Genomic DNA, 21938 nt, shown 5'->3' on the forward strand with positions numbered 1-21938 from the left:
CTAAATTATTTTATCTGACTTGAAGATTTACAATGCTATCGAATTAGAAAGTTTCTTATGCAGATTTCGTTTTCAAAAATCTTTTAAATAAAATTTTATTGCAATCGGTCAAGGCGTTTTGCAGAAGTTAGATATTAGAATATCCGAATTCTGTAAACTTTTTTTGAATCGAGCTTAAAGCTTGCAAAGGGTGTAGTTTTTAAGGCCTAGAAAAAAAATTAAATATTAAATCAAATTCTAGTCAAGATTTGAAATTTTTTTTTGCTTAACTCTTGGAGGATCCGATATTTCTAACCTCAAACTTAGATCTTAATTTTCTCTCAAAAAGAAAATATTTTTCACAGATTTTTTTCAATTGAACTTCCCTACTCACAAAATAGTTTAAATAAAGATTTTTATTTTTTGACCAAAAAAATCCTGGAGGGTTAATTTTCCAAAAAAAATCGAGAAATTAAAGAAACTCAAATGTCCCTTCAGGAGCAAAACTATTGCATTTGCAAATTAATTAAAACATCTAAAACAACACAAAATAATGTCTTAATAATATAAAGAAGAATTAATGCCTTTTATGCACAAAATGTTGCTTTCAACGAATTTAGAAAAATACATTTAAATATTGAAAATTATTAAATGGCACGAAAAGCGAGTTTGCATAAGAATTCTTGCTGCAAATGTGATTATAAATGGTCAAGTTGTGCGCAAATAGAGGAGCTTTGAGAGCTTTGATTAATGTCTAATTTAATTAAACATGCTTAACACGAAAGAAACTCATTTTATGCCATTAATCACGGCGTTTAGTTTGAATTATATTTATGAAATTAAATTTCTTTTCTTTTTTTTTGGACAGATCTTTGGTGAAGCTGTTCTGGGGCTATCACAGGGATCTGTGTCGGAATTGCTGTCAAAGCCAAAGCCCTGGCATATGTTGAGCATTAAGGGACGCGAACCCTTTATAAGGATGCAGCTTTGGTTGTCTGATGCCAACAACGTTGATCGGTTGCAGGCACTGAAGAATGAGCGTCGTGAAGCGAACAAGAGGCGTCGCTCAACGGGCCCTGGAGCGCAGGACAATAGTTCCGATACAAGCAGCAATGATACGTCAGAGTTTTATCATTCAAACTCCCCGGGACCAGGGTCAGTGGGCTCTGTGGGGGCACCACCGAGTAAGAAGCAACGTGTGCTGTTCTCAGAGGAGCAAAAGGAAGCCCTACGCCTGGCATTTGCCCTGGATCCGTATCCCAATGTTGCCACCATTGAGTTCTTAGCCACGGAATTGGGATTGTCAACGCGCACCATCACCAATTGGTTCCACAACCATCGAATGCGCCTCAAGCAGCAGGTGCCGCATGGGGCACCGAGTGAACCCCCAGTACCGCCACGTGAGAGCCAATCGGGTGCCCCCTTTGACCCCGTTCACTTCCGCATCTTGCTCAATCAGCGCCTGATGGAGTTGCAGAAGGAACGAATGGGTTTGAGTGGGGTCCCACTGCAGTACACCCCGTATTTTGCCACAAATCCCAATCTTGCTGCCCTCATCAGCCGGGGGCTTCTCCCTGGTGCTGGGGATGCCGACCTGACGGCACTCAATACGGCCTTCAAGGAGCAAATGAGTGGGTTGGATTTATCGCTGAAACGCGAGGGGGATGATGATTTTGATGATGTGGACGGAGAGGCGGATAGTCATGTGTCTGATGGGGATTCAGTTGATGAGTCAAAGTCAGAGGAGACAAAGGAAACCCCCGTGGCCATTCAAGCATCAGCACGATCATCACGACGGAAACCCGCTGCACCGCAATGGGTTAATCCCGATTGGCAGGACGACAAGAAACCCCCATCGGCAGCTGGGGGCGCTTCCACGCGCGAAGAGGAAGTCATCATCAATGGGGTGTGTGTGATGCAACAAGCAGCTGACTACAGTCGAACAGCTGGCGAGGAGACTGTTCATGTTGAACCGCAAGCGGTTGCGGAGCGTTTTGAGGAGCCCGATGAGGATGAACCCGAAGCTGAGGGTGATGACGAGGCAGCAGCCCGTGCGAGTCCAGCTGTCTCGGAGAAAGCCCCAACGGATCATCCCGCCGCTGCTGCTTCACCCGATTCCACCGATGACACTGAAAATGGGCAAACAGACGTCAAAGCCGAAGCTGTGTCGCCCATCAAGAAGGAAGTTGACGACGATGGGGATCGCTGGGAGTATTAAGGCCTAACCAAAGCTTTTTGTAAGAAGACGGTTTTCGTTGTTTTTTCTCACTTGCTTCTTGTCAAATTGTATATCGTGCTGTCAACTGTCAAACAAGAAACGCGATTTCTATGTTTTAACCGTGTTTCTTGTTTGACAGTGACAGTTTGACAAGGAGCAAGTGAGAAAACAACGAAAACAGGCTTCTTAAAAGCTTTGAGAGGAAGCTTATGCTGCAAAGCTTCCAAAAGCTGGTAAATCCAAAAATAACAACGATTCATCCCAACCAAAATTATCTCTCCCAATAAGAGAATTCAGTGCAATTGTCGGATAAAAAAATAATTAATTAAAAATCTTTATTCTTTAATAATTTTTGGGGAATTTTTCCAATTTAAAAAAAGAAAAGAAGAAAATTCTTTCCCAAGAAAATCCCACAACATCTTCATATAGATTTAGTAACAAAAAGAAAAACTAAAAAAGAAAATGAAGAAAAAAATCTATTGTGATTGATTTAAAAAAAAAAAGAAAAGAAAAATAGAATAAACGAATTAAGAATTTTTTAGCTACAAAGGTTCTTTGTTGAAATAATGTATTTTATAATTTTTTCATTATGTTTCTCAAAACTTTTAATCAATTTTAACGTCATTTTTTTTATTGCGGTAAGACGATGCGAGATAATGAATAAGACTGTTACCAATATTTTTTCAAAAAGAAATATAAATTACAAAAAAATAATATCCTGTGTACATTTAATTACAAAGTAAAAAAATATGTATGTAATAAAATACGCGCACGAAAGCTCCATTGTTTTGTGCAAAGGACATCGCCTCATTGAACAGATTTCTTTTGAAAAAGTTCAACAAATTAATTCATTTTTTTATTAATTAATTAATTAATTCTGCACAAAATGTCTTTTAATTGTAGAAACTTTCTTCTTTAAAACATTTTTTTCTATATTAAATAATTACCTCCCATTCCATTTAACTGAGACGATAGAGAACAAGTTTAGGATGTAAGGGGATTTGTAATTTAGCAAAGAGAAAGAGGAAGCTCGAGAAAATTGAGAAAATAAAAACTGAGAGAAATTCAATCAAAAATCATTTGTAAATGATAAAAGAAAAATAAATAAATTGTAAAGATAAAAATGAAAACTTAAACATATTGCCGAAATAGCTGGAGAAAGAAATTTAAAAAAAGTGAAAAATTAAATAGTCCCACAGCTGATTTGAAGAAGAAAGAAAACATTAAGAAAATCAGCTGGAAAATGCATTGAGATAGAAAATAAAGGAAAAAGAAATCTTGTAGAATAGTTTATTGCAAATTAAAAGAAAAAAAAAAAGAGAAAATAACAAAAAAAATCACTGAGAAAAGATACCAAAAAATTACCTAGCTGTAAAGAAAAAACGTAATTTAAATAGCATAGAAAAGAAAAACCTTCCTCTACATTTCATCAAAATGCTGAAGAAACGTGAAAAGTAAAAAAAATCTGACGCAAGAGTAGTATGAGAAGAAAATTCTTAAAATAAATCAAAATAATATTTAAAATATTATTTAGATCTCAAATATTGTAACCAAAAAAAAATGAAGAAAAGAAGAAAAAAAAACAAGAAGTAGGAGTTAATAAAAAATGATAAGAATTTCAAATTTAGAAGCAGATTAAATTAAAAAGAAAAATTAATTAATCAAACAAAATGTAGGTTCAAAGTGTATAAACAAAAGTGCTAGCGATTTGTAGGTGAGCATGTGAAGATAAGAAGAAAATCTCGTAAAAAAATTATCTCTCAATAAAAAAAGTTTATCTGTAGATTAGTCAGATGGGAGAGAAGAAAGAAAAATTACTTATTCGAAATAAAAAGAGAAAAATAAAATAAAAGAAAAATGAGATATTGAGGAATCAACAGTGAAACAACCCCCACGCATATCGAAAAACTCTAAGAAAAAGAAAAACAATTTAATTGAAATGAAATTTGAAAAAAAGAAGATAAAAAACAGAATTTACACACTTTAATGTAATTAAAACAAAAAGAAAAGATAAAATTATTATTAAAAGAAATTGAAAGAAATCCCATAAAACAAATCTTAAATTTATATAGAATATTAGTTAAATACAGAAGTTATATAGTCATTATTATATTCGAGTAAATAGCAAAAAAAAGAAAGAAATATTTCCAACAAATTTACAGGCAAAAGCATGAATTTTTTTCTCTTTTTCACTTAGCCACACACAGAAAAAAAACAGAAAATTCCACCCAATAGAATAATTCTTTGTCTCTAAATAAAATGCAAAAGAAAAGAAAATGAATTTATTTAAATTGTATAAAGAAATATAATCCTTCTTATTATATATTTGATCCAATTGCAAAAATTGGGATTATATAGAAATTAAGTAGTTGTAGCGGTACACTGGAGAAATGCAAAAATTGCTTTGGTTAATCCTTTTGCGCACAAACTTAAGACAATTTTTTTTTATTGAGTTTTGGGTAATTTCTAACCCTTTAACGTCTATTTTAATATTTCTGCGTAAATAATAATCTTCAGAAATCACGGACGCAACAGCTAAAAAAACAAAGAATGAAACTTAATTTTTCAATTAGATATTTTATGTTTTCTTTTTCTTTTATTAAAAAGCTAAATTTCTAACAATTTTCTCTCGTGTACCGCTGAAACTATCAGTCTTTACGGAGAAAAATCAAGTCATAAAGAAAAGTCTAAAAATAAATAAAGAAAAAAAAGGAACCGAAATCCTTGCATTAAGTGAGAAAAAGCTAATAAAATAGTAAAAGATGAAAAAAAAACTAATTTAAAAAAAAAGAAATAGTGTAATAAAATATATTGATGAAAATAATAAAAAAAAAAGTTAAAGTTGGTTGAAGAATGGACACACAGAGCCTGATTAATAAAACTTGGCACACAGAGAAGAAAAAAACTTCTAGCAAGAACCCTCAAGTTTTATTGGCTAAATTAAGAAATTGTTTTTTTTTCTTTCAAATTTTAAACGTCTTTCATTTCTCAAGAGAGTTTTTTCTTTAAATAATTAATTTTTAATTATTGTTAAATTCTCATTGTTGCAATTTATTTCTTTGTATAATTTTGAATATAATTCCTTTTTACAAAAAAATAAAACATTTGTTAAATGATTATTTACTTGGAATAAATTTCTTCTTCATTTCACCTTTTTTTGTACAACTTTTGAATAAAAAAAAAATTAAAACAAGCAAAAATACGTAAGAATAAAATATAACTTTTGGAAAAAATAAGGCAGAAGAAATTTATTCAAAAAAGAAAAACTTGTAATATAAAAATAAAAAACATAAAGCATGTAAAAATTCTCTTTGGATGAGAATATAAAAAAAATATTTTAAAAAATTTGTGAGAAAGTTCTTTTGATTTAAAAATTCTAACAAAAAGAATATATGTTGTATGCAATAAAAAGCTCCTCAAAAGGAGCTCAATCATTTTCTTCATCACTATTTATTTTCAATTTCTTTAAAAAGAAATATTATGTGAAACACCCAAAAATTAACTGAATGAAAGAAAAATTCACAAAGAATTTTCATTTCTTATTAAGATTCTATCGCATAGAAATGTTATTTACTTTAGAAGAACAACAAAGAATTATTAGGAATCAGTGCGTACTTTTTTTTTTTAATTTTACTGATATGAAAGTAAAAAAGAAAAGAAAAATCATGAAATATAAATAAAATTAATTATAAAAAATATAAATATTAAATAATGAAAAAAAAAATTAAGTGATGAAAATGTAAATATTTATTATCATATCATATGAAATAATTAAAATTAAATTTAAAAATTTGAAGAAATACATATTATCGTCTTCATTAAGATTTCTAAACTTAAATAAAATTAACTGTATGAGAAATAATTCAAATGGCCTTTTATTTATTTTTTTTATTTGGGAATTTGGCTTCGTTTTGGATATGGAAACTTTACTGATGGAATGGTAAGTTGAGGATATCTCGAATTTCTCTATAAGTTTTCTTTTTGGTCTACGTTTAACACTGAATGACAAAACTGGCAGTCGCTGCCAATTTAACTTTTTTTTTAATCGTTATGGAATATAGTCAATCTAACTTATTATGAATGTTTATGCGACTTCAATTGCATCAAGTTCGCCGAAGAAAAACTTGGGAAAACGACTTTTTTTAACACTTGGAGGACTTTACTGGTAATTGCTACCAATTGTAACCTTAAAATCGTCACAGAATAAAATCTATTGGACCTATCTCGATGAATTTAGCATCTATGTGTAGGGAATTTTAATTACTTTAAGATAACAGAAAGAAAATCTCGAGAAAAGTCTTTTCTTTGGAAGATAATTGAGGTCAAAGTCAGAATCCAACGCGGAGGATCAAATTGGTAATAACTACCAGTCAAAATCCCATACATTTTTGCCATTGTTTTGAGGTTATGTTTCCCCATATTTCCCAAATGAAATGCTCTTGTTCACTTTTCCTCGGTGAAAAACATTAATGTGGACTAATTTTATTGCCGGAAGTGACTAAAAAGTTACTTGAAGAATTAAAGTTTGTGATGATTTAGGCGCAATAATAAATTAAGTAAAATTGTAGCTAAAAAAGTCGTTTGAATTGGCAATTTTGCATCAACTCTACGCAAATTTTTTTCAGTGACGATTTTCTCAATTTAATATTTAATAATGCCAAAAGGTTGGGTCCTCCAAGTGTTAAGAGAAAATTAATGACAAAGTTTGAGGTTAGAAATTTTGATCGTCCAAGTGTTAAATAAATAAACTATTTGGCCAGATTGCTCTTGACCACAAACTATAATTTTTTAAATCAGTTTTTATTAATTTGCTTGAAATCCTTGTTCAAATACTTTTCAATAATAATTAATAGAGGTTATGTTAGCTTAACTCAAAAAATTTTTCATTGAAGGGTTAAAAATTAACCAAGTTACGAACAGTGATGGAAGGGTTAATAAAACGTCAAACTATCAAAGAAAACTCTCCTCTCAACAACAACAAATAAACAAAAGATCCGAAAAAACCTACAAAAAAGTGGAAAATTGTATCGATTTTTCCTTCTAAAAATGGGAAATGTTCTCTCAATTGAATTTTACTTTGAAAATCACGAATATATTGGACCTTTCCTCATATTCTGTGCATTCTGTCTCTACGCTTGGAATTCCCTGACAACGTTCAAGGAGGAGAACGTCAAAATGACGGAAGCTTTTGTAAGAAAATTCATTTTGATTTTGTTCTTTTATTATTAACAAAGATAAATTAAATATCTTCCAAGAAGGAACGGACAGAAGTATCGCACCATTCCCTGGAAGTTACAACGCGCTTCTTCACAAACAATCCGGGAATTATCAATGTTCCCGTCATCCGGCATGGAAATGAGTTGATCACCCCCTTTGCAAAGGCCTGCTATTTGTATTTGATCCCATTGATTCGCGCCATGATTGCGGATGGGGCTGAAGTGAATCCACCGAATCAATCACGCCACATTCCCTTCCTCATTTGCGTTTCAGTGATACTCTTGAGGAATATTAAGGATTTTTCAGCACTGGATGCTCTTCTGGAGGCAGGAAGTGACATTAATGTCACCTACCCGAGAACTAACTGGACTTCCCTGCATATGGCGGCAATCTACAAGCGCTATGATCTCTATGATTTCCTTCTGAACCGCGGAATTGACGTTGAAGCTGCAGATTTAGATGGAAAGACAGCGGGAATGTACTACACTGACCCCGAAGAAGATGAGGAAGAAGTTGCTTCAGGAGATTCACAACTCAATGGCCCCGTCCCAAACTAATGGATTCACTTCAAATGACAAAAAGCGCTAAAACGTTAAAAAGAAATAACTTAAAATAAGCTATTGAATTCGAACAAACTACTTTGTCCATTAGAGCCCACAACTACTAATTTTAATTATTATAAACAAAGCCTCAAATGAGCCGGAATTTTAATGTATAACAGAACTAATTGTAAACAATAAATTGTAATAATTTAACGAAAATAAAAAAGATTCTTAATAATTTTTGCGTTTTTTTTGTAATCAAAACATTTCTAGAAGATTTCAAGAAGATTTCATACCTGAAGAAGACCTTATAATGCCCGAAACGTCGTTGTTTATGCGACAGATAAAGAACCTAAAATATTCATCCCAAAAACTACTATTTTTTTTTACTTTTTTTAGTTTGTTCTGTAGATGCATTTCCACACCGTTGGTCCGATCGCGATGAAATTTGGTACAGAGGCTCCTTATATCAGGCGGTTTTTAACAACGGCATTCATTTTCCCTCCAGAGCCCCCCTTCGTAGCGCCCCCATATAAAATTCATGCTTTTTTTGACGACTTTTTGAATTTGGCGCCCTAAATGTAGTTCCAAAAGCCACCACTGCTAATTTTTGGTACATTTTGTTGAAGAGAAAATGAGACGGTGCATGTCACTGATACTGTCTCCCTCCCACAATAAGTTTTTCGCAATTTTCTCGCGTTTTCGACCGAATTTTCCAGCAAAATTGAGTTTTTCGTGACCAGGAAGAAACTTTTGAATTTTTGGCATCATAAATTCCAAAAGTCACGAAAATCCATTTCCGGGAAAAAAAAGTGCGTGTAAAATCCCCAACCGTCAAAATTTTCAAATTTGTAACCCAACCGTCAAAATTTCCGCCGGGCCCAAATTTCGCACGGAGGAGCTCCCCGGGGGCCCCGGAGTACTCGTAAGTGTCACAGCAGCCCCAAAAACGTGTTTTGTGAGAAAAAAATGGCGGAAAAACAAGAAAAATCGCATTTTTGGAAAAACAAAAAAAAAGTTCGTTGAGGTTTAAATTTTTCCGCACAACACAAACAAACATTTCACGCACACACTCAAAAAAACTCACCTACACAAAATGCCAGAGCGAGAGGAAAGTATTTTTCTCATGCCATCTCTCGTTCAGTTAGAAAAAAGGTTTGAGTATTGGGAATATTAACACTTTGAGGACCCAATATTTGGCACAACGCGGAGGATCAAATTGGTAATAACTACCAGCTGATAAAATATGCTCAATAATTAATTATTAATCAGTTTATTGAACGAGGATCGAAAGTTTCACTAATTCTCAATCTCTTTGAAGCATTCCTGCATATAATTACTAAATATTTAATTAAGAAAATCGTCACTGAAAAAAATTGCGTAAAATCGATGCAAAATTGCCAATTAAAACGACTTTTTAGCTGCAATTTTGCCTAATTTATTATTGCGCCTAAATCATCACTAACTTTGATTCTTCAAGTAACTTTTTAATTACTTCCGGCAATAAAATTCGTCCATATTAATAATTTTCACTCGGGGAAAATGGAACAAGAGTACTTTCTTTGGGAAATATGGGAAAACATAACCTCAAAACAATGTCTAAAATGTATGGGATTTTGACTGGTAGTTATTACCAATTTGATCCTCCACGTTGGATTCTGACTTTGACCTCAATTATCTTCCAAAGAAAAGACTTTTCTCGCGATTTTCTTTGTGTTATCTTAAAATAATTAAAATTCTCTACACATAGATGCTAAATTCATCGAGATAAGTCCAATTGATTTTATTCTGTGACGATTTTTAAGTTCCAATTGGTAGCAAGTACCAGTAAAGTCCTCCGAGTGTTAACTGAAATTGCCCATCACTGCCATCTACAGTGATTAATACGAACTTGCAAGTGATTATTTGAGCGGGAAAATTGAATTCTTCTAATTTTTCATTAATTGATTTTTTTTTAATTCATTGCACAAAATAAATTTATTGAATTTCTTTAAGACAGAAAATTAATTATTTTAGCGAAGAAAAATTAATAAATTTGAGAAAACATTACTTTGAGCAATAAAAAAATTAATTTCGGTTTCAATTAAAATTTTTTCTCAATATTCTTCTCAATTAATTTTCTAAAAAAAAATAATTTTATTTTTCAAATTTCTTCAGAATAAAATTGAAAAGTAAAATAAATGAAAAATACTAACAAAAAGTATTAATAATTTTTTTTCTTGTCTGTCTCTACATTATTTAATACCACATATTCCATTCAAATTATATATGTACATAGCACACCATTCATTCATTCGTTTCATTGTTGGCACACACAACACACCACATTCATGCTGTGGCCTCACACGTTTCTCTGCAAAGCTTGTGGGGACAATTGTAGCAAAATAGCCATTTCCCTAAATTGCTGAATTTCATTTTGATACTTTTTCCTGAAAATTTTTGTTTCAGCTACCAGGCTGCAAGAAGTGCTGGCATTGCGTGCCTCTGTGCTGAGCAGGTGCCTCGTCCGGAGGTGGCCTCTCCTATAAGCTCACATTATTATCATCTATTTCCACCGCCGGACCATAAGTCACCTGTCACCACCTGGCCTATGTGGTCACTTTTGCTCGCTCCCTGTCCTGCTTGCGCCCATCTACACGCACATTTGTCCATCGCACTCGCACATGCGGCACGAGTCATGGTGGAAGTGATCGCGCGCGCGAGATGAGCGCCAACAGCATAAATGCCTCATGCATAAACGCATGCATTTCCCAACTGCACGTCATGTTGATGACGAACACTGTGGCGCCAATCGTCAATCTATCGCAATCAAACCACTGCGCCATCATCACACAGAAGCTCTTATGCTACACCATTTAATGCGATGATGCTATTGATGATTTTATGCGATGCGCTACAGTTGTATGTTGCAAGGGCGTAGCCAGAGAGGGTCATTGGTTGCTTAACCCAAAGAGTTCAAGAAAGCCATTTAGGCTTTTCTTTAGGTGTTTAAACATCTAATTTTTATGCTAAATATTAACAACGTTAAGAATAGTTAGAGAAGGAATTAACAAATGTTTTATGACAGAAATATTAAACATTTTAGAGAGAAACGACAATCGTTTAAAAGAAGTGTGCAAAACGTTAGAAAAGAATCAATAAAATTAACAAAAGAAACCTAAAAGGTTAAGAAAATAATCCGTCAAACATTAAAAAATATGTCGCAGCTCTGAAAATAAGCGTCTAACGTTCAAATGAACGCCAAATTTTATAAAAATCAAAAGGTAAGAATAAAATCATTGTATAATAATTTTATATAGTAATACAATCTCTGAAGGGATGAAAAAATCCAAGAGTTCCGTACCTTCCTCTTTTGAGGGGAACGTAGATGGCGCGCGGACTGGTGCAAATTCGGGGGTAAGCGAAATGCAAGGAGGACCTTCCTCCCATTCACAAGATCATTTGCTTTCGAGCGCTCATGGTGATCACTTAAAGGGTCGCATGAGCTGAGCGTTTTTTCTATATGGACTTTTTTCTATATGGACTTTTTTCTATATGAACTTTTTTTTGTACCTACGTTGAGTGGGTTGCAGAAGAGGTGCACAAAAAAGGGCTGAAGGAAGAAAAATGTACACGGAGTTGAGTTCAGATCTTGCAACATTTTTGGTTGTACATGAGTGGGAATGAACAGAAATACATTTTCTCTCCCTTTTGCACAATGAGATCTTCCAAAGTCTTGAAGAACACAAATTTTGTCTTTTCGAGCAAAATTCTGCCTCCAACACGCTAGCTCATTCGAGACGATCTGATATTGCTACTAATGAATTTAAAATACTCAATATAAACTTTTATTTACTTTTTCTTTTAATTTTTTAGAAGTTTTTTCAATCTCTTTTTGAGTCAACTTTGAATCAAAAATTTACTTTTAAAGTTTAGTAAAATAATAATTTTGAAAACTCCGTGGAAATAAAAGAAAAAAAACAGTTGATTAAAAAAAATTAATCAATATTTGGCTATATCAGGATAATATAAATTCTATTTGTCGGTCGCATATAGCCCTAGATGTTGCGCGCTGTGAAAAGTGCACATAGTGATGATGATGATCTATTTGTCGGTTTAACGAACAAAATAAACACAACTTTTTTTTTTTCAGCGATGTTTCGGCATATTTTTTGTCGCATCTTTAGGATTTATAAGTGTGAAATCGTATGGATCATGGGACAGAAAACTTTATATAATAAATAATTAGAAAAAATTGGGTTCACGATCTGATGTCTGGGGCTGGGGCAAATTAAGTCAATTTACATATATGTTTCTCTGCAGGATTACTGAAAGGCAAGATATTTTCCTCGATAGGTCAATCTTATACGATATTTTTGTCCTACAATTTTTTAGGCCATTTGAGGGAATATGAGTTTTTGAACTTTTCCTATCTTTCCACTTTTGCTTTTCGTGAAAGTCGACGGATAAATATAGTCACTGGTGGGGTAAATTAAGTTGATGGTATTTTCCGGCTTTGGAAATGATTTTTCACCTAAGATATTAATTGCATTCTCTAATCTAACCTCTCGTCTGTTAATCCGTTACAAATCCATGATGTTCTAACCACTAAAACAGAGAATTATACAAATTTATTAACCATGACATTTTTCGAATGGAAAGCTAGAAAATACCTATCTATATAATAAAGAAAGGTCTGTTTGTTGGTAATCGTCCTGTCTGTACAGCTATACAAATCTACACCGTTTGTCCGATCGCGATGTTTGGCACAGAGGCTCCCTATATCAGGCGGTTTCGAGTGGCCGTATTCATTTCCCTCCAAACTCTCTTCAAGTAGCCCAATTTTTAGCTAATTTTTACCAATATTTTAGGAATTCTTTTGAATCTCTATTCATTAATATGTTCCGCCACAATTAATTTTTATCAAAAACTTGCGCGAAGTGTGGCGAGGTAAATTGGAACGAAGCGACTCCATACTGTTTACATTACTGACTGAATTCGCCACAAGTGACATGTCCAGGTTAAAATAATTATACAAAGAAATCCCTTTAAGTTAGTTAAAAACACTCATGCGTTTCGTATTATAAACTACCCAGCTAGTGAAGAAATATTGAAAAGGCGTTAAAATAAAAATATTTAAGAATACCTAATTCTTTCTTAACACTCTAAAAGTACTTTTGGAGGCCTCAAAAAATTTTTTGTATATTCTTAAAAATGATCTGACAATCTTTTCAACATAATGATGCAGTCGATGTTCTGCTTCAAATATCTCAATTATGAATCCTAAATTCCGAGCAACAAAAAATCACAGCTAATATGCCGAAACATCGCTGAAAATAATAAAAAGTTTTGTTCATAGAATAGAAAAAAGAATTTCTTTTATTCTATTATTTTTTAATAGAAAAAATTTCTGTTATTCTGGTGTAGCCAAATATTTATTAATTATCTTATTTTAATCAATTCAATTTCATTTTTAAATAATTATTTAAAAAAAAAGTTTTTTTTTCAAAACTTTTCCACGGGGTTTTCAAAATTATTATTTTACTAAACTTTAAAAGTAAATTTTTGATTCAAAGTTGACTCAAAAAGAGATTGAAAAAACTTCTAAAAAATTAAAAGAAAAAGTAAATAAAAGTTTATATTGAGTATTTTAAATTCATTAGTAGCAATATCAGATCGTCTCGAATGAGCTAGCGTGTTGGAGGCAGAATTTTGCTCGAAAAGACAAAATTTGTGTTCTTCAAGACTTTGGAAGATCTCATTGTGCAAAAGGGAGAGAAAATGTATTTCTGTTCATTCCCACTCATGTACAACCAAAAATGTTGCAAGATCTGAACTCAACTCCGTGTACATTTTTCTTCCTTCAGCCCTTTTTTGTGCACCTCTTCTGCAACCCACTCAACGTAGGTACAAAAAAAAGTTCATATAGAAAAAAGTCCATATAGAAAAAAGTCCATATAAAAAAAACGCTCAGCTCATGCGACCCTTTAAGTGATCACCATGAGCGCTCGAAAGCAAATGATCTTGTGAATGGGAGGAAGGTCCTCCTTGCATTTCGCTTACCCCCAAATTTCCTTAAAAAGACCTCATGCGCCATCTACCTTCCCCTCAAATGAGGAAGGGCCGAAACGATTTTGGCACTTTCGCCCTTCTTTGTAATACTATGTGTAGATAGCAAAGATAAAATATTAAAGGTTCAAAAAAGAGAAAGGTAATTTAAAATAAAAAAGAATCTTCAAACGTTAGAAACAAAAGACAAACATTTCAATAATTCGTCGAACGTTTGGACTAAACATTAACCCTTGGAGGATCGAGATTTCTAACTTCAAAACTTTTACCTTAATTTTTTCTCAAAAAGAAATTTTTTTTTCAAGTTTTCTTTCGACGATCTTGAAGAAAAGAAACTTTCCTACTTATAGATGTAGAAATAAGGCCCTATTCAGCGATCAAGAACCCCTTGAAATCTTGGAAATTTGTACAGAAAAATTTTAAGATTTCAAACAAATTTCAAGGGTTTCTTGGTCGCTTAATAGGCTTCGATGTTTAATAGATTTTGTTCTGTAATAATTTAAAAAATAAAGTTGAATCGGCCACGGTAGCCAGCTAAATCCTCCAAGGGTTAAACATTAATACGAATGTCAGGTGTTAGAAAGGAAATACATATCAATCGTTAATCATCTTCAAACATAAAAATAGCTTCAAACATTAAAAAGAATCAAGTGTTAAAAAATAATTAAATATTTAAAAATAAATAATTAAACGTTAAAGATATAAGTTTTCAAATCTTTCAAATTGAATTATTTTTATAATTAAAAATTAATTTAAAAAAATATAATAAAAAAATAACATCCAACGTTAGAAGATAAATTTCAAAAAATGCTTAACACTTGGAGGATTTTGCAGACTTCAGTGACAAATTCATTTTCTTAACCCTTTAAGGTTTTTTGGGTCATACGCTGACCCAAACGTGAAACATTTTATTTTTTCAATTATTTATGAATGTAATTGTTTTTCCATGTTACAAATGCATCAAATTCACACATAAGGGGTCAAAGAAGACGTTCTGAGTGAGAAAAGTCACTTAAAAAAATTCATAGAATAAAAATCGCGATAAAAGAGCGCATGTTTCAATGTTGTTATGTTTCACGTTGGACGTTAAAGGGTTAAATCGTCAAAAAATTAAATCAGGATAGTTCAATGACTTCAAAGTTAAAAGAAATCTTTGAAAAATATTTTCTTTTAGAGAAAAGTGTTGGCGACTGAGCGCGCCACTGACGTAGCCCGTTTTTGGGTAAGACATGTGTAAATAATACTGCCTCGATACGATATATATATATAGAGAAAAATTAAAGGTCAAAGTTTAGAGGATTGAAACCTAGACCCTCCAAAGGGTTAATTCTTCTTCAATCCATTTTCAACGTCTTGAAAATTAATTTAAAAAAAAATTCACTGAATAGACTTCTGAGTACACTCTTGATATATTCAATGCACATCACATATACATATGTATATGTACATATTTATGTATTTAATGCTCTCATTGTCTTGCTTTCTTCTTCAAGGCTTCTCTCGCCAAAAATTTGTCATAAATTAAATCAATTTCAAGTTCAATGGCATATAGCCTAAAGCAACAAAGCTCCAACAACAACAATCATCAATATTTCAGACACTTCTTACACCTTCAAATAAGACTTGAAAGTAAGAGGCAGTGAATGTAAAAAAAAAATGTTACTTAAGCCATGCGAACGAGGGAAGCACGTCAAGTCGCATCACGACCGCAAGGTTTTGTTGGGTTCGCTTTTTCTTTTAGTTCTTTTTTTTTCGAGGAGGCATCACAACCGTGTCAGCTGCCCCGAATATAAAAAAAAAACTCAACCAAAAACGTACCAGACAAAAAAGGGGGAATCCTCAATGCTGAGAGAAAGAGGAACCGCGTCGACTTGGTCTCATGTCCTCCTATTCCAATTTGATAATAATTTGCATATAATATTATATTAGAGGGAGACCTACGAATCCAACGTGTGATGATGGTATAAAATTCAAAGTCACAACGCTCATTTTTAATGGGGCATTTTGTGTACAAAATGTAGAGGTATATCACCTCTCATTCGCACTAACCACGATAAAATATCACTGGGAGACAATGAAAAATGACACAACCATTCCTTCCGGCATCTCTCTTTAGCCAAAGACATGGAGGTGAGGCTGGAAAGAGATGCAAGTTATGCTCTGTGAGGGGCTTTGAGTTGAATTTGGCGGGAAAATGCTGAAGGTAAATGATTACCTGTAGAAGCTCTTTACGGTGTATAAAAATATACCTAAAAAGGGGGGTAATAAACCGCCCTAATTATGTACCAGTAGTAGCAGGTAGATTAAGGTTAAGCTCCTAACTCAGCTGGACTTAGAATGAGAAGCAAAAAAAGCATAAAACTTGATAGAACTAAGAGGCTGCTCAACGTATTTGTCCCTCCTGATAGTTCTCAAATTTTTTTTGCGCAGAGTTTTGTTTGAGTCTGGAGTCAAGACTCATCATTCATGATCCCCTCATCACAATGCATGTAGTGAGAAACTCTACACTTTACTTCTCTGAACTTTTCAAGTGTAATGCGAACCGAATTTATGGCAAAACACTGAGCTAAATCGTAAAATGGAGTCCCTCAACAATGGCTGCCGCATGATAAAGGACGCTCAAGCCTTAATTAAGCCCTTCCGTTGCCCCTATGTCTGTTCTTACAGTCCTGTTAAGGATTAAAGGGATTTGAGAGTCAGAAGTCCTCGAGTTTAAGGACTTAAGACTCTCTTTTGGCCGTATACAAGGGTTCAATGCGCGAAAGATTGCAGGCTACACATTTTATGAATTTTTTGGACATCTTACATTGTTAGGTCGTAGTTATTTGTAAAATACCAGGCGCACACAAATTACACAACATAAAATACACGCAACTTTCTGCTAAACTTCCTTCAAATATTTTTTTGTGGCGTATTTTTGTGTGTGCCATAAACACCCTCCTAGATGGATAAAAATGCAAACAAACAGCTCACATTTTGGGACCGTCGTAAAAGAGTCACTTCGACCCAAGCACCCACACTTCATGAGAAAAGGGAAGCATACAAAACCCAACAAAGCAGCACACTGAATGAATGAAATGGTTCGGTTGGTGTAGTAAAATCACAAAAGCCAACATTTTGGGCGGGAAGAAGCATCGAGAGAGAGAGAGGAGTTCCGACTTTCTGTGGTTTTTTGTTTTCCTGTTGGAAACTCGCGGATTTTCTTCAAAAAGTCGCGATGCCGCGACACTATCGAAATGTCCGTCACCTAACTTTAAACCCCAAATCAATGGGTTATCGTCGTATCGACGAGGTCCACCCAATATTGATATACCCCCGAAAAACAAAAATAACCAAATACGTTAGCTGATTGATAGTGCTCTACATGTACCTAATATATATATCCCAGAAATAAATATATATGAAAGGGGAATTCTGTATGAATTCTGAAAGCTTGTGAAAATGTCACCGAACCCTTTCAAGTTACACTTTAAAACCATCAAAAGGAATCCTGCGGTTTTTTGTAATTTGGCTGTTGCACACAGAATGATGAATCTACCTACAAGAGCTAGAGAAAAAAAAAACAATCCCGGCAATCTCGACAGAGTCGCTAGGACGGTATTAGTCGGAAGAGGATGACTCAGGCAGTACCCAGGGAGCAGAAAAATTCATTCACCTACTCTCTCTCTTTCACGAAACTTTCTATACTCTTGATGTTGAAGACACTACTTTTTACCAATCTACTACTTAGAACTTTTAACAAAGTCTTTTCTAACAAATCCAAAGAATATCGGAAGGAAGACATCAAAATTCTAAGCTAGATTTTTAAGTAGAAACTAGATAAATAAATTTTGTATTCTCAAAGATGGAAATTCAAGAATAAAGAGTCAATAGAAAGATTTTTAAAATATTTTTTTAACACTCGGAGGACTTTACTGGTACTTGCTACCTATTTGAACTTTAAAATCGTCACAGAATAAAATCTATTGGACTTATCTCAATGAATTTAGCATCTATGTGTAGGGAATTTTAATTACTTTAAGATAGCAGAAAGAAAATCTCGATAAAAGTATTTTCTTTGGAAGATAATTGAGGTCAAAGTCAGAATCCAACGCGGAGGATCAAATTGGTAATAACTACCAGTCAAAATCCCATACATTTTTGCCATTGTTTTGAGGTTATGTTTCCCCATATTTCCCAAATAAAGTACTCTTGTTCACTTTTCCTCGGTGAAAATCATTAATATGGACTAATTTTATTGCCGGAAGTGACTAAAAAGTTACTTGAAGAATTAAAGTTTGTGATGATTTAGGCGCAATAATAAATTAAGTAAAATTGTAGCTAAAAAAGTCGTTTGAATTGGCAATTTTGCATCAACTCTACGCAAATTTTTTTCAGTGACGATTTTCTCAATTAAATGTTTAGTAATTAGGTGTAGGAATGCTTGAAGGAGATCAAGAATTAGTGAAACTTTCGATTCTCGTTCAATAAACTGATTAATAATTAATTATTGAGCATATTTTATCAGCTGGTAGTTATTACCAATTTGATCCTCCGCGATGTGCCAAATGTTGGGTCCTCCAAGTGTTAAGTAAATGAGAAATAAAAGTATTTCAAAGAAAATAATTTCAAACAGTTTAATTTCTTTCAGAAGAATAATACAGAATCTTCAGAGATTAGAGACTAATACACTGAAAATATATTTTGCAACTAAATTTTCCATAGTTTTATGGGAAAGTTTGTTTTATTTTTAACGTAAAAACGATGAATTTCCCAACAAAAAGAGTTCAGTTAACCCTTTCGTGTTCTTTGGGTCGTCGTACGAAGACAAAAATGTGAAATATTTTATCGGTTTTAATTGGAATTGGCATTTAATTGGAGTTTTTATTTGAAGTTAGAAATGCATTAAATTCACATAGAAGAAGCCAAAGAAGACGTTCTAACTATTATTGTGTTATAAATATCGCATGTTCCACGTGGACGCGAAAGGGTTAAATTAATATTATGCTTTTATCATAAATTGCAAGAGGAAAATGTAAGAAATCTGAAGTCTTGTTTTGTGTTTTTAATTCATAATTGAATTTTTTAAATTGATTTAAAAGGAGGAAAACTTACCAGATTCTTAAGAAAACTTAAGAGATTCTTAAAAGAAATTACAATATCTGAAAATTTCTCAAGTTTTCTTAAGAAAAAATTAAGAAATCTTAATTAATTAATTAATTATTCTTTAAAAAAAATTCCTTAAGAAATTTTAAGAAAAAAATAATAAATCACAGGATAATTTACTAAATCTTATAAAAGTTTCAGTTTTTTTTTAAAAGAAAATCACAAAACTGCCTAGTTTCCGATTTAGATGCATTTTATAAAATGCTCTGAATAGAAAAAATCCTAAATGCTTATATATATTTTATTTCTACTAAAGAACCGCAAAATTCACAAAATACAATTTGTTTTAAAATATTCTTTACTAAAATAAATTATAAGAATTAAAAAATATTCTGTACATATTTTAGTTGTATTCCTTAACCCCTTAAGGACCAGCTTGATCGATTTTTAAAGTTTTACAATTTAACTGCATTTTCTTCTTAATGTTTTTTACACAGAAAATGAAGATTCAAATTTTTTAAACTAAAAGTTGCAAAATTTTGAAATCTTTTTTAAATAAATCTCAAGTTTTTCTTCGGAAAAGTTAAGACAGTCTTTTAAGACTGATTAGTGGAACTTCACTCATTCCCTGAATTCTAGTTCTAGTTCTAGCTACCAAGTCATCAACGTAAATTATATTAGTTGTCATTGCAACTCACTCTGAACGATGAAACTATAAAAAAAAGTAGTTGAACAAAACCTAGATGGTTGATTGATTGTTCTCTATTAAGAGCTCAGAAATTTGACGAAAAGCCCCCACAGTGTCGTTGGTGCTTCTTCTTCTCGCCAAGTCCCAACTCTCCATGGTACCTGAAGCTCCAAAAAAATCCCCCCAGAACACATACAAACGCGTGGGGCGCCAAAAAAAGTGAGATAGTCATTCGTAGAGGCATTGGTTGAGGTGCGGAGTCCAAAAGTGGACAGCCCATGTCTCATTTATATCAGCTTCTACTACGGCTGGTTATGCTGGAGGTGTTGCTCGCACACCTCACAATTCCCGCGCAAAGCGGCTTCATTTCTTTTTTTTTCTTTAACGTGAAGGTATGTGCAGAAAATGAGCACAGAGGAGTCCCCCTTTTTTGGGGGAGAGTGAGAGAGCTCAGGTTGTGTGCGCTTTTGCTGGAATGCACGCAACATGGGGGCCTTTCTGATGCCCGGGTACGGAAGATGAAATCGAGGCGTATCTAGGGCGTGGACAAGTGGGTATTTTACAAATACACACATCCCATCCGGAGGCAGATGCCTGGCAAAGAAGCTCCTCGCGCTGGAACATCATGGCACATTCCAGGGGCGCGTGTTCTGCGCATCCGGCGCAACACTTCCTGGCGTGTCCACGTGACAACACCACTCCACCCCCAAATTCGAGAGGCGCCTAGCATTCGAGGGAGAGTTATCGCATGAGCGAGGGGGGATGTCTAGCCCCGTTCCCAGGAATGGCAACAACCACGGAAGGAGGGGTGGAAGTGCTGGGATTTAGTTCGGCTCTGAGGTGGAGCCTGTCCCCCGCATACAAGGACTTAGTTTGCAATGGTTTTCCCAATAATTGTACGCACCCATGTGGGAGAGCTAGGGCATTACCCAGGCTCTCTGGTAGTCTCACCCAGACACCACAGTCACAATCGCGGTCTAGTCGTACTAGTCATCGTCTTCATCAGGAACACTCACAGCTAAGCAAGCAGAAGTGGCATTGCTGCTACCCAAAGTCCACGACTCACATCTCGCTTCATTGCGAACCTACCTCAACATATGACGTCATGTGGTGCCTATATAGCATTTATGCTATCCGAGTGTTGGCAGCCGTTTTTCATCCAAGGACATTGCCACACGAACTTCATACGCCCCCACCTCGCAACTCCCCTTACCCACGTATACCCCTCTGCTGGCTATATGGCCCAACATTCTGGTAGTGAGAAAAAGACCTCTCTGCTGTGGTTCTATATAGCGCATTTAGTACATTTCTCAACATATAAGCATACCAATGTTGCGGGCAACGTGCGCACACTGAAAATCAAGTGCTCGACTCTCGCAATAGCTCACAGAGCTAATCAGCACTGGTTGCTTCTTGGAATTTTTGAATGCCTGGTATGACGTTAGCCAAAGGTACGAATAAGAGAAAACGAAAGTGAAACGCAATCGCCCACATGTGGAAAAGGTTGCTATCCAACCCAAACACATATGGTTGCTCTCAAGTGGCTGCTGTTGGAAAAGAACACCCACCCACATGTAGGCCATGCAAAGCCCAAGACACGTGATATGATTGGAGCAGCCAGAGTCACGGGATCAATGACCAACGAGAGGCACACACTCAGTCGGCCACACTCATCACCATGACACGTGACTTGACGAATCAACGCGGCGTGAGCTGCACAGTGCCTTCTACGGCATAGGATGGCAGAAGTAGCTGCTCATTGCTGGGTAAGCTGGAGTATGGGTGTAGCACACATCGCATGCCGCGAGGAACGTTTGGACGGGTGGGAATGTGAACACGAACGGCGAAGGAGGGCGAAGATTTTTGATTGCCTGGTGCAAAGGTGAGTCATATGACGTGACGTTTCGCGGCGAAGCGTACCGAAGCAGCCGGTTCACGCTGCTGTGAGACCACGAATACCCTCTTGGGTACATCAAGCGAGTACAAAAGGCACGAAGAAGCATAACACGCGCACAGGGGGCTTGTTATTTTACATTTTGAAAGACTTTATAAAAAATATATATAATGTATCAAAATGATGAATGAATGAAATAAGGAATTTATTTCATTCTTTTTTTTTTAATGCCTCTTGAACAGGAAGGTATGTAGCCTACGTAGCATA

The 21938-nt window shown here is 34.4% G+C and overlaps 5 protein-coding genes across 14 annotated transcripts in view; 3 read left to right on the plus strand and 2 right to left on the minus strand.

Moving 5' to 3' along the window:
* LOC129786643 (homeobox protein cut) overlaps positions 1 to 5879 on the plus strand; it is a 112993-nt gene extending 107114 nt beyond the window's left edge. For all 9 annotated transcript variants that reach the window (XM_055821769.1, XM_055821773.1, XM_055821770.1 and 6 more), the window contains one exon: positions 848 to 5879. In XM_055821769.1, the coding sequence (XP_055677744.1) occupies positions 848 to 2197 (1350 nt within the window). In that variant the 3' untranslated portion in view covers positions 2198 to 5879. The remainder of the gene's footprint in view (positions 1 to 847) is intronic.
* LOC129786719 (glutamate-rich protein 2) overlaps positions 1 to 21938 on the minus strand; it is an 871459-nt gene that overhangs the window by 111868 nt on the left and 737653 nt on the right. The window lies entirely within an intron of this gene.
* LOC129786663 (nuclear cap-binding protein subunit 1-like) overlaps positions 1 to 21938 on the minus strand; it is a 303879-nt gene that overhangs the window by 111868 nt on the left and 170073 nt on the right. The gene's annotated exons all lie outside the window — the stretch shown is intronic.
* The window catches only part of LOC129786648 (mucin-2-like), a 247544-nt gene that overhangs the window by 111868 nt on the left and 113738 nt on the right, over positions 1 to 21938 (plus strand). The window lies entirely within an intron of this gene.
* Positions 7122 to 8185, plus strand: LOC129786722 (uncharacterized). Of its 2 annotated transcripts, none has more exons than XM_055821910.1 (2): positions 7122 to 7387; positions 7453 to 8185. In XM_055821910.1, exons 1-2 carry the CDS (start codon positions 7244 to 7246, stop codon positions 7969 to 7971), a joined length of 663 nt encoding a protein of 220 aa, XP_055677885.1. In that variant the 5' UTR covers positions 7122 to 7243; the 3' UTR covers positions 7972 to 8185. The 2 variants fall into 2 exon arrangements, with proteins under 2 accessions (XP_055677885.1, XP_055677886.1); XM_055821911.1 differs by having other exon boundaries at positions 7123 to 7387; positions 7456 to 8185.

The sequence above is a fragment of the Lutzomyia longipalpis genome, chromosome 1 (assembly GCF_024334085.1).
Source record: "Lutzomyia longipalpis isolate SR_M1_2022 chromosome 1, ASM2433408v1".
Classification (NCBI taxonomy): domain Eukaryota; kingdom Metazoa; phylum Arthropoda; class Insecta; order Diptera; family Psychodidae; genus Lutzomyia; species Lutzomyia longipalpis.

Coding starts and splice junctions, on each gene's coding strand:
- LOC129786722 (XM_055821910.1), top strand. CDS start 7,244: ATGGGAAATGTTCTCTCAATTGAATTTTACTTTGAAAATCACGAATAT. Junction 7,388..7,452: donor TCAAAATGACGGAAGCTTTT/GTAAGAAAATTC, acceptor ATATCTTCCAAG/AAGGAACGGACAGAAGTATC.